This window comes from Dipodomys spectabilis, unplaced genomic scaffold (genome assembly GCF_019054845.1).
Source record: "Dipodomys spectabilis isolate Male_0828 unplaced genomic scaffold, ASM1905484v1 ptg000006l, whole genome shotgun sequence".
Taxonomy (NCBI): Eukaryota; Metazoa; Chordata; class Mammalia; order Rodentia; family Heteromyidae; genus Dipodomys; species Dipodomys spectabilis.
Window position 1 is genome coordinate 21,467,274 of NW_024870683.1, and position 16,349 is coordinate 21,483,622.

At 41.7% G+C, this 16,349-nt stretch overlaps 2 protein-coding genes across 6 annotated transcripts in view; one reads left to right on the forward strand and one right to left on the reverse strand.

Moving 5' to 3' along the window:
- The window catches only part of Fkbp15 (FKBP prolyl isomerase family member 15), a 52,548-nt gene extending 39,261 nt beyond the window's left edge, over positions 1-13,287 (reverse strand). For all 3 annotated transcript variants that reach the window (XM_042695162.1, XM_042695160.1, XM_042695159.1), the window contains exons 1-2: positions 13,111-13,287; positions 6,105-6,220 (exon numbers count right to left, since the gene is read on the reverse strand). In XM_042695162.1, the coding sequence (XP_042551096.1) occupies positions 6,105-6,220; positions 13,111-13,163 (169 nt within the window). In that variant the 5' untranslated portion in view covers positions 13,164-13,287. The remainder of the gene's footprint in view (positions 1-6,104; positions 6,221-13,110) is intronic.
- A 173-nt stretch (positions 13,288-13,460) lies between these two features.
- Positions 13,461-16,349, forward strand: part of Slc31a1 (solute carrier family 31 member 1) — a 33,891-nt gene continuing 31,002 nt past the window's right edge. Inside the window, exons 1-2 of one of the 3 annotated variants that reach the window (XM_042695631.1) lie at positions 13,461-13,600; positions 14,461-14,466. Coding sequence is in view for 1 of the 3 variants with exons in the window: in XM_042695618.1 (XP_042551552.1) it covers positions 14,121-14,126 (6 nt within the window). In the remaining 2 variants the exon portion in view is untranslated. Of the gene's footprint in view, positions 13,601-14,056; positions 14,127-14,460; positions 14,467-16,349 lie in introns of those variants that run through there. The other 2 variants (XM_042695621.1, XM_042695618.1) reach the window with 2 other exon arrangements.

The following is a 16,349-nucleotide window of genomic DNA, read 5'->3' on the forward strand; positions in this document are numbered from 1 at the left end:
TAACAATACAAGTGCCCTAGTACTGTACACAATGATAGCAACAAACCCAGGACTAGAACTCAGGACTCAAAACTTTTGAGCAATATAGTACAAATAGAAGTTTTGGGTCTGGACAAGAAGCACTATATAGTAATATGGTCATATTCCATCTGCTTTTTATTTTCCGTCCAATATTATGGCAGCTTTGATACATATAATAATTTCCCTTTCTTGTACTACTGGCATTAGAAATTTAGGGTGATATCTAAATCATGTCCACTACTTAAAGTCACAAAGTGCTAGAGTAATGCTAAAGTTCTGAAATAGCATACTAAGGGTAATTTTTTAAGTTATTTTTTTAAAAATAGGGCCTCGCTATGTAGCCCAGGTTGGCCTTAAATACAAAATCTTCCTGAGTGCTGGGATTAGCATGAATCACTGTGGTTCCTGGTAAACTACGAATTTATGCTCAATAGGCAAAATGTGTAAATGGAAGCGAAGTAAGATAATATTAACACAAATTGCAAGTACTTCTTTTCAAAAACTCTCCTTATTCTACCTTTTTTTTATATTGGATTTTTTTTTATTTTTGAATATAAGTATATTGTAGAAAACTTAGAAAATACAAAAAAAGCCCAAAGAAAATCAAAATGATCGATACTCCATCACCCCAAGTAAACAATGTTAATAATTTCATACATTTATTCCTAGTCCTTTATACACATCAACTCTGAGGCTATTTTCCTGCTCGTTAAGCAAAATTAATGATATGGCTAGGTATCAGTGGCTCACATCTGTAATCTCAACTACTCAAGAAGCTGAGATCTTAGGATCACAATTCAAAGCCATCCCAGGCAGACAAATCTGAGGCTTATTTCCAATTAACCAGCAAAAACTAAATATGGAGCTGTGACTCAAGAGGTAGAACACCAGCCCTAAGTAAAAAAGCCAAGCAAGAGCTCAAAGTGCTACATTTAAGCCCCAGCACTGGCATACATACACAAAATTAATGGTAAAATCTGACATCTTCCTGTTCTCATGCACTATATTATAAGTATTTCTCCATAATGTTCGAAGGTACATAAAATACTAGGACTATCACAATTTACCTAGGTCCTTGTTACTTGACATTTCTTAAGGCTGTTTCCGGTATTTTTCTCTATTGCATATTATAATTCCTTAGAGGACATTCTTTTGTATGAACCCTTTCCATTTTATTAAAATAAATCCCTAAAATAGAGAATTATGAGATGAAAGAATATAAGAGTTTTTAAGGTTTGGTTCCATCCTGCCCCAGTGTCTTCAGAAAGGCCCCATTTTACACTCCATCAGGAGAATGGGTGGGCTTTATCTTTGTTAACAGCAAAATTTTCTTTTTGCAGCTTTACCAACATTGAGGTTGTTTTCATTTGTATTTATTACTTATAGGGAAGCAGAAATTTCAGACTATTAGATTTGCTTTAAAAACAAACAAAAAAAAACACTGACCAAGAGCTGATAGCTCAAGAGTAGAGCACTTGTCTGGCATGGGTGAGTCCTGGGTTCAACGCCAGTGTGCATGTCCACATGTGTGCATACAGTTGCAAAAATAAATTGTCCACTTCTGTTATTTACTTTTTTTCTAGTGACCTTTGCTATATTTCTTTGTTTTATAAATACCTATAACAAGCCAGGCGCTTGTTACACCTGTAATCCTAGCTACTCAATAGGCTTAGATCTGAGGATCATGGTTCAAAGTCATCCTAGGCAGAAAAGTCTGTAAGACTCTTTTGGGGGGAAGGGGAGGGAGTAGGGGAGTCAGTCATGGGGCTTGAATTCTGGGCCTGAGTGCTTTCCCTCAGCTCTTCAGCTCAAGGTGAGCACTCTACCACTTGAGCCACAGCACCACTTCTGGTTTTCTGGTGGTTTATTGGAGATGAGAGTCTCATGGGCTTTCCTGCCTGGGCAGGAACCATGACCCTCAGATCTCAGCCTCCTGAGTAGCTAGGATTATAGGCATGAGCCACCAGTGCCTGGCTCTGTGAGACTCTTAACCCTAATAAACTACTCAGAAAAGGCCGGAAGTGGCAATATGACTTAAGTGATGAGTGGTAGCTTTGAGCCTAAAAAACTCAGAGACAGCACTCAGGTCTTGAGTTCAAGTCCCAGGACTGGCACTTAACAATAAATAAATAAATATTCATGATATAGTTCAGTTCACTTAATACTTTTCAGGTATTGTGTGTATGTGCACACATGTTGTATGTATGTGCATGTGTGTGTTGGTAGTGGAACTTGAACTCAAGGCCTTGAGCTCTAACCTGGCTTTTTCACTCAAGGCTGGTGCTCTATCACTAAAGCCACACTTCAACTTCTGGCTTTTTGCTGGTTAACTGGAGTTAAGAGTCTTGCCAGATGCCAATGGCTCATGCCTATAACCCTAGCTAGTCAGGTGGCTGAGATTTGAGGATCATAGTTTGAAGCTAGCTGAGACAGGAAAAGTCTGACACTTTTATTTCAAACAAACTACTCAGAAAAAGCCAGTAGTGCTGTGGCTCAACTAGTAGAGCACTAGCCTACTCAGAGATAGCACCCAGGCCCTGAGTTCAAATCCCAGGACAGTCAAAAAAAAGTCTCCTGGGATTTGTCTTTGTCTGTTCTGGCTGTTTACAGAGCAAGATTCTCACATCTCAGCCTTCTGAGTAAGTAGGATTATACAGGCAGGAACCACTGGAGCCCAGCATGCATTCTCCAGTTATATGTAACATTACAATAAACCTTTTCTCCTGATAAGCACACTATGGCAGAAAAAACAGTAACTAATGCCAAAATTCGATTATCTGGACAAGCATGGGGCACTGCGTAAAGTTACTGTCTTCCAAGGGCTGACAGCAATTCTTGTTTAGTAGTTCAGCTTCTTCCAGAACTCAAGTCAACATGACCCTATCGGGTCGCTTGGAGAGGGAAGGCTGTTTGCGTGGTTGCCAGATGGATACATGGGCCAGATGCAACAAGTGCGTGGGCTTCTCCTAAGCTTAGCATTCCTTCCTCTAAAATCAGATTTACACAGATTGTGGACTTCCTTCTGAGAAGGAAATCATTGGTTTTTTTTTCCTAAGTATTTTTTTTTTTTTTGGTCCAGTCATGGGGCCTGAACTCTGGGCCTGGGCGCTGTCCCTCAGCTCTTCAGCTCAAGGCTAGTGCTCTACCACTTGAGCCACACGCCACTTCTGGCTTTTTTCTTTTTGCTTATGTGGTGCTGAGGAATCGAACCCAGGGCCTCGAGCATGCAAGGCAAGCGCTCTACCACTGAGCCACCTTCCCAGCCCCTATTCTAAAATTTTTGTTATGTTCTTTTTTTTTCGTTTTTGGTCGGTCGCGGGGCTTGAACTCTGGGCTTGGGTGCTGTCCCTGAGCCCTTCAGCTCAAGGCAAGCACTCTAAGCTTGAGCTACAGCGCCACTTCCTGAGTAAAGTATTTTTTAATTATAGTTTCCTTCTTCAGGGTATACAAATGTATATATATAACATATGTGTATACATATATGTGTGTGTTCACATGTGTATGTGCACATATACGTGCCTATGTATATATACACATATATACATATTCCATAATTGAATCTTCACTATCTTCAACATGTATCACTTTCTCTTGAATCTATTATTACCCCCTTGTATCTCTCTTCTCTCCTCTCTCATCTCTCTCCCTCCTTCTCCTTCTCTCTCTCTCTCTCTCTCTTTCTCTCTGGCAGTATTATAAGGGACTTCCACCTGCTAGGCATGTACTCTACCACTTAAGCCATGCACCCAACTCTTTTTGTTTTAGTTATTTCTGATATAGGATCTTATGTTTATGCTTGAGCCAGACTATTCCTTGATCTTCCTATTTACACTTCCCGACCAGCTGGGATGACAAGCATGCACCAGTCTTCTACACTAGGTTCAAGAGACCAAAATAGAATTACTCATACTTAAGTTCCACATCTCCAAGAAAAAACTGGTTGTCTACTTGACCTTCTCAAATCAAGAGAGAAAATAAGAATAGCCAAATTCCCAATCTAGCATATGTCTACTATGTGTCTGACTTTATGCTGTGCCTTAAGCCATTTTTTGCAGGTAAGATAGTCCCCTAGTCAACCCCCACCCCACCTCAACACACACACACTTTCGCAAAAAAGAAACACTATAGTGACCACTCAGCTTTTTGTTCTTTGCTCTTTTCAGTCCAATCGGCTTTTTGTTCTTTGCTTTCTTCAGCCCTTTTATGCCTATAAGGCCAAGTTCTTCTGCTCAATGAATCAGAATATTCCATTGTATAGAATGAGGTACTGCTCAGTTCTAGAATAGCAGATAAAACCCCACTAAGCGAGGTTGTAAAATTAAATCTGTTATAATTTTGTCTTTTGACAATGCTATTGAGATGACTTAGGCTCAGGCTCTAAAATGGAGCTAGTCATCAGAAAAATGGAAGCTTGTAACTTTCAGCTCTACTCACCAATCTCTAGAAAAAGTAGGCTGGAGATCAAGCTCTAGAAAGTGTCCTGAGAGCAAAAGCTGAAGAGCTTCCAGATTACAGAATATCTAGCTAGCTAGCTAGCTATAAAACTTGGAGGAACAATGTACTGAGAGAGGGCCTAGGAGATATGCACTCTACTACCACACTATACCTCCTTACCTGGCATTCGTCTGAATCTTTACAATATCTTTTTTTTTTTTTTTTTGTCAGTCGTGGGGCTTGAACTCTGGGCCTGGGCACTGTCCCTCAGCTCTTCAGCTCAAGGCTAGTGCTCTCTTGAGCCACAGCGCCACTTACAGTTTTCTGGTGGTTTATGGGAAATAAGAGTTTCATGGACTTTTCTGCCCAGGTTGGCTTTGAATCATGATCCTCAGATCTCAGCCTCCTGAGCAGCTAGTATTACAGGCATGAGCCACCAATGCCCAGCTACAATATCTTTTACAATCAGCTATCAAACATAAGAAAATGTTTCCCTGAGTTCTGTGAGCAATTCTAGCCAATTAATCAAAAATAAGGAAGGGGATCATGGGAACACTGGTTTGTAGCTGTGGTCAGTCAGAATCTTGATTTGTGACTGACATCTGACTAGGAGTTTTATGGAACGAAATCCTCAGTCTGATACTATTTTCAGGGAGATCATCTAAGCACTGAATTAGTTATACTCACTTCATGTTAGCTGGAGAATTACTCTGTATGTGAGCGAAACTCCTACACAGTAAAGCAAAAGGAGGGGCTTTTAACATAGGCCAAATATAAAGGATCTGCTGCAAACACTCAACTCTGAGATGGTTATCCTCAGTGCCAGCACTGTGTCTAACATGTAAAAGACACTCAATATTTCAATATTCATTTGACAATTACTAATTTAATGTCCCTTATAACCTGCTTTCCTTGGGCCTTCATTCCTCATCAGATTCTTACACAAAAACAACCATGTGGAAGAAAGAATAAAAACTGCAGAGTCTGTCAGATCAGAGTTCAACTTTCAACTCTGTCACTTATTAGAGGGTTTTTGTTTGTTTGCTTGTTTGTTTTGGTAATGGAGATTGAACCCTGGCCTTGCTCATGTAAACCACGTATCCTACCACTAGAGTCATGTCCCTAGTCTCTTATTAATATTAACCTTAGAAATCCCTAATCCTTTCTGGGCCTCAAAAATCAGTAGCTCATGACTATAATCCTAGCTTCTCAGAAAGCACAAATCTGAGGACTGAAGATTGAAGCCAGCCCCAGCAAAAAAAATGTAAGACTCTTATCTCTAATCACCAAAAAGCCAGAAGTAGATCTGTGGCTCAATGTTGAACATCAGCTTTGAGCAAAAAAAAACTAAGGAATAAGGAATGACCCATGTGGGGGTGTGGCCATTGGACAGTGTTTATTTTGAGTGCCTTGGACAGTTTTAGAGAGTGGTGGCCACATGAGACAAAAGAACATCCTTGTAACCTTCCCCATCAAAAATTTCCTCCAAGCTGCTAGAGCTCAGGACCACAGAATAGAGAAAGATATCCATTAGTGATGGTGGGCTTAGCCAGGCTGGTCAAGGATGCATGATATAGCACATCAGAAGGAAGGACCGTTTATCATTCCAACTAGCCTGTTAAAGCCCAATCGAATGCTTTACAACTTACCTGTTGCTGCTGTTCCTTGGCCTTTCTTAGGCTGCTTTGGGGCTGTGTACTGAAAGAATTCATTTCCTTGGCCAGAAGTTGCATCATCCAATCCAAAAAGAGAGGCCAATCTGGCACTGTTAATAGAAAATGAAAATAAATTTTCATTGAACATATCTCAAGCCTAGAATCATAACAAAAGCTTCTAATAAATGAATAAATGAATGACTGTAAATCCCATCAACACAACACTGGAAGTGACAGCTAAGGGTCTCTGAAATCAAGATTATATTTTGTGATCTGAAATTATCAGCTGACCTAATCTCTAAACCCATCTGATATTATTTCCAAAATATTTCTCAAACTCATTCCCTGTTCTTTCTCCCCTAGGTCAGGCCTCCATTACCTTTATCTAAGTTCAATGATCACAACAACTTCCTGATCCCCCAGCCTTAGTCTTGTCTGCTTCTTATCTCTTCCCCTAATTGTACCCACAGCAATCTTTCTTAATGATATCTCACTATTACCAAGATGAAATCCAAACTCCACAAGACAGCTTTACAAGGTCCTTCAAGTTTTTACCTCCCCTCCTTTCTCCATCTTCATATTTGGCCATTTCTCATCTTCAACTGAGTGCTACAACTACTCTGAGAAACTCTGTATTTCTCACACAAGCCTTTTTTTTCCATACCCAGGGCGTCATATATGGACTTCATATATGCTAGGCAAGTTCCTTTAACCACATGCTCTGCCCAAGACAAGATCTTTCAAATTCCAGTTTTGTTTTTTGTTTTTTTGTTAGTCATGGGGCTTTAACTCAGCTTGGGCACTATCCCCGTGTCCCCGTGCTCTTCGGCACGGGGTGAGCGCTCTACCGCTTAAGCCACAGCACCACTTCTGATTTTCTAGTGGTTTACTGGAGGTAAGAGTCTCACGGACTTTGCTGCCCAGGCTGGCTTTGAACCTCGATTCTCAGATCTCAGCCTCCTGAGTAGCTAGAATTACAGGCGTGAGCCACCGGCACCTGGCTTCAAATTCCAGCTTTTAAATACTCTACTACCTCTACCTGAAACAGTCCCTGTGTTCCTCCTCTCCCCAGAAGTTACTTGTAATTTAGATTACATGATTGTCCTAAGGCTCCTGAAGGTTTCCATATTTCATTCCTTCAACGTATATCAGACACCATTCTAAATATTAGGTGTACACTGATGAGCACAACAGGATTCTATTTTCAAGGAGTAGTAATCTAATGAGGGGATCAGATATTAATATATGATTGTAAATTATGAATTATGTAGCAAGGACAATGGTTATATGGCACTGTGGTCTGTAAGATCAGTAGAAGTTATGTAATCATTTATCAAATAACATATACTTGATCATTTATTAAAATCACCACTCGATTGCATGTTTTGCTCACAATCTGGCATATAATATACTTCAAAAGTGTCAATGAGGGCTGGGAAGGTGGCTCAGTGGTAGAGTGCTTGCCTTGCATGCATGAGGCCCTGGGTTTAATTCCTTATCACCACATAAGCAGAAAAACCCGGAAGTGGAATTATGGATCAAGTGGTAGAGCGCTAGCTTTGAGCTAAAGAGCTGAGGGAAAGTGCCCAGGCCCAGAATTCAGGCCCCGTGACAGACCAAAAACAAAAACAAAAAGTGTCAATGAATATGTATGTCTCCTCCAACCCAGCAGTGTTGGTAGGTGGGGTCCAATGGGAGGTAGTAAGGTCATGGAGTGATTAACGTTGAATTATAAAATGTCTTGATTTGCAACAAAACAGCTTCTCCCAGATACTAGATACCTTGATACTAGAGGGCTTTCCTGTCTCCAGAACTGTGAAAAATACAGTTCTTTTCCTTATAAATTACCTACTCTGTGGTACTCTGTTATAAAACAAAATGGGTTAATATAATAATTAACTCAAAGTCTAGTCCAGCTTGAGCTCATCTTCTCTAAAGGCATTCTTATGTTGACTGTGTAAATATTCCAACTTCTGTACACATTTTTGGCCACTTTTTAAACAACATTTACATTGATATGTATATCAGCATTTTGTAAAATAAATTCAATATGATTGAAAACGATTGCCTTGTTTTCTCAAAGAACCTAGGATAAGTTTCCTATAAATGGGGCCAAAATGTTTATTGTAAGGTCCAAGAAATTTAAATGAGATAGCAAATATAATACTTGAAGGGAGTAGAGCTGACTTAAATAAGACATTGACAAATGCTAATGGAATTTAGAAAAAAAAAAACAAGATTTCTCCTTAGCCAGTGCAATCTAGGCAGATTCCCTAGAAGTAAAATTTTAGGAGAATTTGGCAATGCCTTTTTTTTTTTTTTTTTTTTTGCTGGTTCTGGGTGCTGTCCTTGAGCTTATTCTGCTCTACTACTTGAGCCACAGCTCCACTTCTAACATTTTTTGACAGTTAATTGGAAATAAGAGTTGCATGGACTTTCCTACCTGGACTGGCTTCGAACTATGATCCTCAGATCTGACTCCTGAGTAGATAGGATTGCCCAGTTATTAATGCCTTTTTTTTTTTATCTGTTGTGGGGCTTGAACTCTGGGCCTGGGCGCTCAAGGTGAGCGCCCTACCACTTGAGCCATAGCGCCACTTCCAGCTTTTTCTGATTATGTGATACTGAGGAATCAAACCCAGGGCCTCATGCATGCAAGGCAAGTGCTCCACCACTGGGCCATCTTCCCAGCCCCTAGTAATGCCTTCTTACAGGGAAAATTTTTTATGAAACTTACAATCTAGTTAAGATTTGCTTATAAATGAATAATTGATTTTTAAAAAGAATGTCAAATGGGGATTATACATGGTTTTAGGTTCAATTCCAGCACAACAACAAAAAATAAACCATCCAGGGCAAATCACATCATTTAATAGATAAGTTATGGAAATATAAGTAGGGGTGCTGACTTGTTCCACCTAATGTTTAACACTCCTAACAGTAGGCATAATCAACATTAGAATTTAGGCTTTATACATAGACTTTATACATAACTGCTGCTTTTAAAAATGCTTGTAGATGGGTGCCAGTGGCTTACGCCTATAATCCTAGCTACTCAGGAGGCTGAGATCTGAGGATCACAGTTCAAAGCAACCCTCGCAGGAATGAGGCTCTTATTTCCAGTTAACCACCAAAAAACCAGAAGTGGAGCTGTGGTGCAAGTAGTAGAGTGCTTTTCTTGAGCTGAAGAGCTCAGGGATAGAGCCCAGGCCCAGAGTTCAAGCTCCACAACCAAATCCCCCCCCACCCCGCAAAAAAAATGCTTTGTAAACTAAGTGCTAATGGATCACACCAGTAATCCTAGCTACTGGGTAGAAAAGTCCATGCAACTCAAACTGGAGGTGTGGTTCCAGTGGCAGAGCATGTCTTGAGCAAAAAAAGCAAAAAACAAAAACAATATAAACAAGAGCTCAAGGTCTTGAGTTCAAATCCCAGTACCATCACCAAAGAGTTGGAGATTCAGAGGATTGTGGTTCAAAGATAGCCCAGGCAGCAAAATTTGTGATAAGTCGTCTCCAAAATAGTCAGCAAAAAGCAGATCTGGAGTGGTAGAGAACCAGCTGAGCAAGCACAAGACCCTGAGATTAACTTAGTACTACAAAAAAAAAGCTTTGTTTAAAAAAAAAGTGGGCATGAGTTGGACATTGGTGGCTCATACCTGTAATCTGAGTCACTATTCAGGAGGCTGAAATCTGAGGATTGTGGTTAGAAGCCAGCCTGGGCAGGAAAATCTGTGGGACTCTTATCTCTTATCTCCAAAAAGAATAAAAAAGATAGAAGTGAAATTATGGCTCAAGTAGTAGAGCACTAGCCCTGAGCAAAAAAAAGCTCAGAAATAATGTTCAAGCCCTGAGTTCAAGTTTCAGGACTGGAACAACAACAACAAAAAAAAGTAGGCATGAAGTTGGGCACCAGTGACTCATGCCAGTAATCCTATCGACTCAGGAGGGTGAGCTTTAAGGATAAAAGTTCAAAGTCAGCCTGAGCAGGAAAGTTATGAAACTCTTATCTCCAATTAACCACCAAAAAGCCAGAAGTGGAGCTGGGGCTCTTAGTAGTAGAGCATCAGCCGTGAGCAAAAGCTCAGGAACAGCTCTCAGACCCTGAGTTCATGCCCCAGGACCAGTTTTTAAAAAATGGGCGCCACTGGGCGCCCGTGGCTCACACCTGTAATCCTAGATACTCAGGAGACTGAGATTTGAGGATCTCGGTTCAAAGCCAGTCTGGGCAGGAAAGTCAGTGAAACTCATCTCCAAAAAACCACCAGAAAACCAAAAGTGGCCCTGTAGCTCAAGTGGTAGAGTGCTAGCCTTAAGCTAAAGAGCTGAGGCACAGCGCTCAGGCCCAGAGTTGAAGCCCTGCGACCCACAGGAAAAAAAAATAGTATAATCTCAGTTATACAAGCAGCTGAAGCAAAAGGATCATTTAAGCCCAGGAGTTCTAGGCTAGCCTGAATAACACAGTGAAAACCTGTCTCAAAACAAAACAAAGGGGTGACACTGATCAAGATTCATTGTATCCACACACTACACATACTGTTGAATGCCAACTCTTTTGTACAGCTACTTAAAGATAAAACAAAAATTATAAAAGAACAAACAAAAAGAATGCTTTGGGATTATTTTGCTGGATTGACTTTCTAACTCCAAAAGTAATTTCTTGGGGGTAAGAACTGTATCTGTGCCTATCTGCATTGAAGCTGAATAGCGTGCCCTTAACAGTCATTCACACATTTCCTTATTTCTATGTCACAATGGTAGGGAAAGAACTAAGGCAGGAAAAAAGGAAAAACAAAAATAAACAACCATCATGCCTCCTAATTACTAGTCTGTAGGTTAAACAGGGACTTTCAGAGGCCCAGAAACATGAAACGGTAGACTCAGTCATTAGCCATGCTAGGCACTGATGCTCTGTTTCTCTTAGGCTTAATATCCTATATAGGATCAAGTAAATCATATAGTTAATTCAAGAGACTTGAAGCTTAAGCAAGTTCATTTGTAGCAAATTGCAGTTGTAAGAGAGGAACTGAGAGCTGCTTGTTCAGTGTCATATGATTTACTTCCTCAGAGAAACCAAAGGAAGAACATCAAACCATAGAATGTTAATGAAATGTTTCCCACTCTTGTTTTAAATTTCATCCGGTTTTCCTGGTTACTGTTGGGGAACAAATATTATCTGTATAGCTTCTTTTCTTTTTTGTTATCAAATCAGCTATTGTCTATGTCTAGACACAGTCACATGCTTAGAATTCAAGTGTCTTGGATCCTAGATAAGCCTACGCATGCTCAGGAAAGCCGACTAGTTAAGCCAGAAAGAATTTATCTTGGACTAGGAATCTAGAAGGAACAGCTGACTGTCATTGTCTCCTTTGTAACTTTTAGTCAGCAGTAAACTGGGTGATCATGAAAGTCAGGAGTGTTCCTTTACAGACTCTCCCAAATACTTTCACATGACAATTGATGTGCCCTGCGCTTGTGGCTCACACTTGTCATCCTAGCTATGCAGGAGGCGGAGATTTGAGGATCACGGTTCAAAGCCAGCCCAGGCAGCAAAGTCTGTGAGACTCTTATCTCCAATTAACCACTAGAAAACCGGAAGTGGTGCTGTGGCTCAAGCGGTAGAGTGTTCGCCTTGAGCTGAAGAGTGCAGGGACAGCTCCCAGGCCCAGAATTCAAGCCCTAGGACTGACCAAAAAAAAAAAAGAACAATTAATGTGAATTTAAGGCTGTAGATGTGGCTTAGTTGTAGAGTACCTTCCTAGCAGGCATAAGGCCCTAGTTCAAACCTCAGTACCGACAAAAAAAAAAAAAAGTACACATAAAATAGATTGGGATAAAAAAAAACAAACATTAATTCAAAAGATTCACAATACAGCAGCAGGGGGGGTGGAACTATGTGGAATTTGTAGTGAAGGTTTAGGGTGAAACAGGAAAGAAAGTAAACAATGAATACCCCAACACTAAAATAATTACAACTCAAAGTGGAACTAAATGGATACAAACAGTCTAAAGTAAAGGCAGGGGTGGAATAAGGTGGTGAGAGAGAAAATAATACTTAGGAGCTAGTCAGTGAGGGCCAAAAGATCCTTTTTGACACCAGGTGAAGGTTGGTTCATTTATTTTATGGTCTTTCATGTCCTGATTCTCCATAGGGCTGAAAGCAACTTGAGGGTGAACACTCTTGGCACTTGTAGAATGATAGATTTATGTCGATAGATCCATCACTCTTCAGTACAGTGTTCATGATGCAGAAAATTTGTAATGCAGATGTTCAAAGAAAGGCTCTGCAAAGATCAGAGTGTGGCAGCTAACAGATGTTGTGTAGACAGAACACAAGGGAGTATAATTACTGGAAGAGAAAAACAAAACGCCTTACCTCTCTTTAAAGACTTCCCAGGTGAGTATACATAATCTTTGAGGGCAGAAAATAAGAGCCTACAGTGTCTCGTATTGGTTTTAAACCTTAGGGTTTACAAAATGCAATTTCATAGCTATTATCAAGGCACTTCCTGGGCACTCAATACAAGCCAGGTACCAGTACCAAGCAAAATGATCAACATAAGCAGTGCCTGTTGTGTCGGGGCTTACAAACACACACTGATGGGAATAAAGAAGAGGAAGAGTCTATCCTGCGTGGGGCTGCGGAAGGGAAAGCACACGCACGCGTACACACAGAGAAGTGACATCTGAGGTAGACTCTGAAGGATGCTTGGAGCTGACACAACCAGGACTTGCTTCTGAAGTGCCATCGCCTTGTTCACAGAAAAGAGAAAGTCTCGTGTAGTTTCAGCTCACAGATTAATGGGCGCTGACTCCCATTCGAAACTCTCTACGGTAGAGTTGCAAACTGTCCCCGGGTTCTAAGACGCCCCAGCACCAGAATGGGGCAAGACCCGGAAGTGGAGAGGAGGCCAGGGAAGAGACGACCCCCCCTCTCCGCTCCAACCATCCTCCGGCCGCTCTCGGCCGGGCCTTCCGGCTCCCGCTTCTCAGTCACTCACCCGCCGTTAGGCGAGAGGAAGTCTGTGTAGTCCTCGTCCTCAGCACCGAACATCGCGTCGGCGTTCGTCCTGTTGCACCTAGGAAGCCGGATGTTCCCAGGACCTGTCACCACCACGGTCGTAAAATGCCGCGGCGGCGCGCTGCTTTCCGGCAGGACAAACTGGCACCGTGGCTTCTACCGAAAGGAGAAACGGGACTCTGGAAGGAAGGTGGAGCAAAGGCAAATGAGAAGGCGAGCGCCCCGTGACGTCAGGTCTCTCCAGGCCGTGGCGGGAGGGGTTGGAGTTCCGAGGCGCTGCGTGTGATTGGCCAGACGGTCCAGGGGGCGGGAAGAGGCGGAGCGAAGGCGGGAATCCTTCGGTGGCCTCTGTGGCGGTTGTGGACACGTCGTGCCGGACAGAACTCAAAGGGGCTTCTGAGAAGTCCTGCGCGGGGACGGGTGGAGGTTCCGAGAGGGCGGCGTTGGTGGCGGGACTCGACCTGGGAAGAAGGTAAGGCCTGCCCGCCCTCTCCTCCAATCCTGGCGTGTGCACCGTCCTTTCCCCTCCGTGGGACCGGGACCCTCCGCCTCTCTTCTCTGCCGGGCGGAAGGAGAAAGAATCCGGGACTACACATTCGGAGCCCCGAGCTCTGGCCTTGGCTTGCGATTGATAGAGTCGGCGTGACCTTAGACACGTTGTTTGCTGCCTCGGCTTCCTCGTCTCTGCAGCGGGTGGTGTTGCCCAGTACCTTCATGTGCCAGGCTTGTCGTGCTTTTCAACTTCGGGAGATCTTCTCCAAGTCCGGTCTCCTCATAATCCCAGAATTTGCACGTAAGGAGACGTAAGAACTCAAGTACCGGAGTGGCCAGCCCGAGGTCACACAGAGTAAAGGGCACACTGCGTCCTCTGAGTCGGGAGTCAGCGCGCCGGCGTCCCGGTCCTTCAAGCGCTGTGCACCCGTACCGAGGTGGCTATGTATTGCTAGACTGTGTGGCAAAAGCCCGGGGAGAGTCACGGTTCTAGAATCCATGCAGGTGAGATACAGAAGAGCTGGGATGTTCTGGAGGTGGATGATGGGAAAGAGGAAACTTCGAACGCGAGACACTGTCTTCTTGCTTGATCTGGATTTGACTCTTGTCTCTCTGCCCCAGGCTCATGGTGGCGATTTTTTCTGCCCACTGTCTGTATGTCTTGCGTCTTTTGTGATTCGGGTGCCATCCTTGGGACTAATCTTGGGGTTCACCTGGCTTAGCTAAGGATAAAAAGATGGGGTGCCAGTGTAGGGACCATTTTCACAGACCTCTCTGGACTTCTTCTACTCCAGATTGTCCCTGATCTTCAGGTGTCCCCAACCTACATGTTTTTCATCTTTTGGCCTGATATTGAAGTGATTGGAAGCTCCCTTCCCAAAGAACTTTGTACCTCTTGGCATTTCTCCTGTTGAACTTTTTATTATAGTTTGTGTACTACTGAACTGTGAGTCTTCTTGCCCACAAGAGGTTCTCATTAATTTTTTATTAGATTGAATAATGGAATTTATTCTTGTTCCCTATTTCTTAATTTGCTCTCAGATTCTTTGGGGTTTTTTGTTGTTGTTTGTTTGTTTTGTTTTTGTTTTTGTTGTTCCCGTGTGTCCCAGAGAGCCCTGCCATGGCTCTTGCCTTTTATAGCCAGCTTCCAGAAAGATAAAAATGCTGTACTGGCTGTGAACTGTCTGGGTTGCTTAGTCTCTTTTGTTAATTGAAGTCGATTGTACTGTTGTCTAAAACTCTAGGGGAGGAGCATGAAGGGAATAGGAGAGTTAGAAATATTACCTGTAACTATAAGTTTGATTTTAAGTAAATTATTCCTTCCTATAACTGAGGATAGGGCTTCTGGTTTGCTTCTTGTATTTATTTTACAGATTAAGATGGCTAAAGCAGTGAAAGGTGAATGTTAAAGGAATAATGCAACTGAAATATAAGTACTAGAACTTGTACCTGTTATAGGAGCTCTGTTTAGATTTGTACTTGGCTTGCTACTTCTGGGGTGGAGGGAGATTGAACAAGATAGGTACCATAATCCTTTCCAACTCTTCTCCCCAGTACTGATGCTCCCTTAAAATGCCAAAGGACCATTTGAGCTCTTATCTTGCATTTTGGGGTAGAATTGTTTTTCTCCAAGGTGTTCTTTAGGTTCTGGAATCCTAAAGTCTGCCTTTTTGGTGACAGGGACACCACCACCAGCCATACCCATATTACCATGGCGGTAATCACACTAATGTGATTTTCATTGGCAGTATGAGGAAGAGAAAGATGGAGTATCTCTCCCAGATTTTCAAACTTGGCAGTGCAGGATTGGGTGCACCTGAAAAAAACATTGTGTTCTAAATTAGAGTATCCCCAGATTGGCAGTAATGAAGTAGGAATTCCGGATACCTGAATTTTTGTCCTGGCCCTTCTGATTCACTCTGTGCCTGAGCCAGCTCCCTCAGCACTGTGTACAAGAAAGTGACTACACATTTAGCCACATCTACTTTGTGTCTATAAGTAAGGCATAACCTTGGTGTCAAGTTTGAATTAAGTATTTTGGTTCATTTGTTTTGCTTAAATATGTACAGTGTATTGATAGATTCATAAAAGATGGCTAGGATTGACTAGAAAGCAGAAATTGTACTTTTAATAATGCCTACATTATTAAATAATTTAAAAATTATTGCTTGAATAATTCCTTTCAAATCATCAGAAAATTTGTGAGATATTTCCATTTAATATACAAGTGTATCCATACTAATCATACTAGTGAGTGCATGCATTTTATGATTAGTGAGGTTATAACCAAATTGTATCATAGAAACGTGAATTGGATATGTGCTTACTAGATTTGTATATTATTCAATCACTAAAAGCAGAAGACTATCTGAACTGAATTCAAGAAAGCCTACTCTGTACAAGGTTCTATGGTGAGTGTTATGTAGGATAGGAAATGAGTAGTCCCAAAACAAAACAAAAAAAAGTAATAATTGCAGAATTTCAGAGGAGGAAGAGATCATATCTAGTTTGGAGGAGATTATAGGGTTAGGTAATAGATTTGGAAGAGAAATGGGACTCCAAGAGGAAGTAAGAAACTAGATTAAGGAGGCAACTTTGGCAAATATACAAAGGCAGGAAAGATGGTACAGACTAATAAGATGGAAGTTGCCCCTCTAATCTGATGTACTTAGGGCCATTTGTTGTTAACTAAAAAATAAAAATGTTAAAACAGGGAATCATATAAGT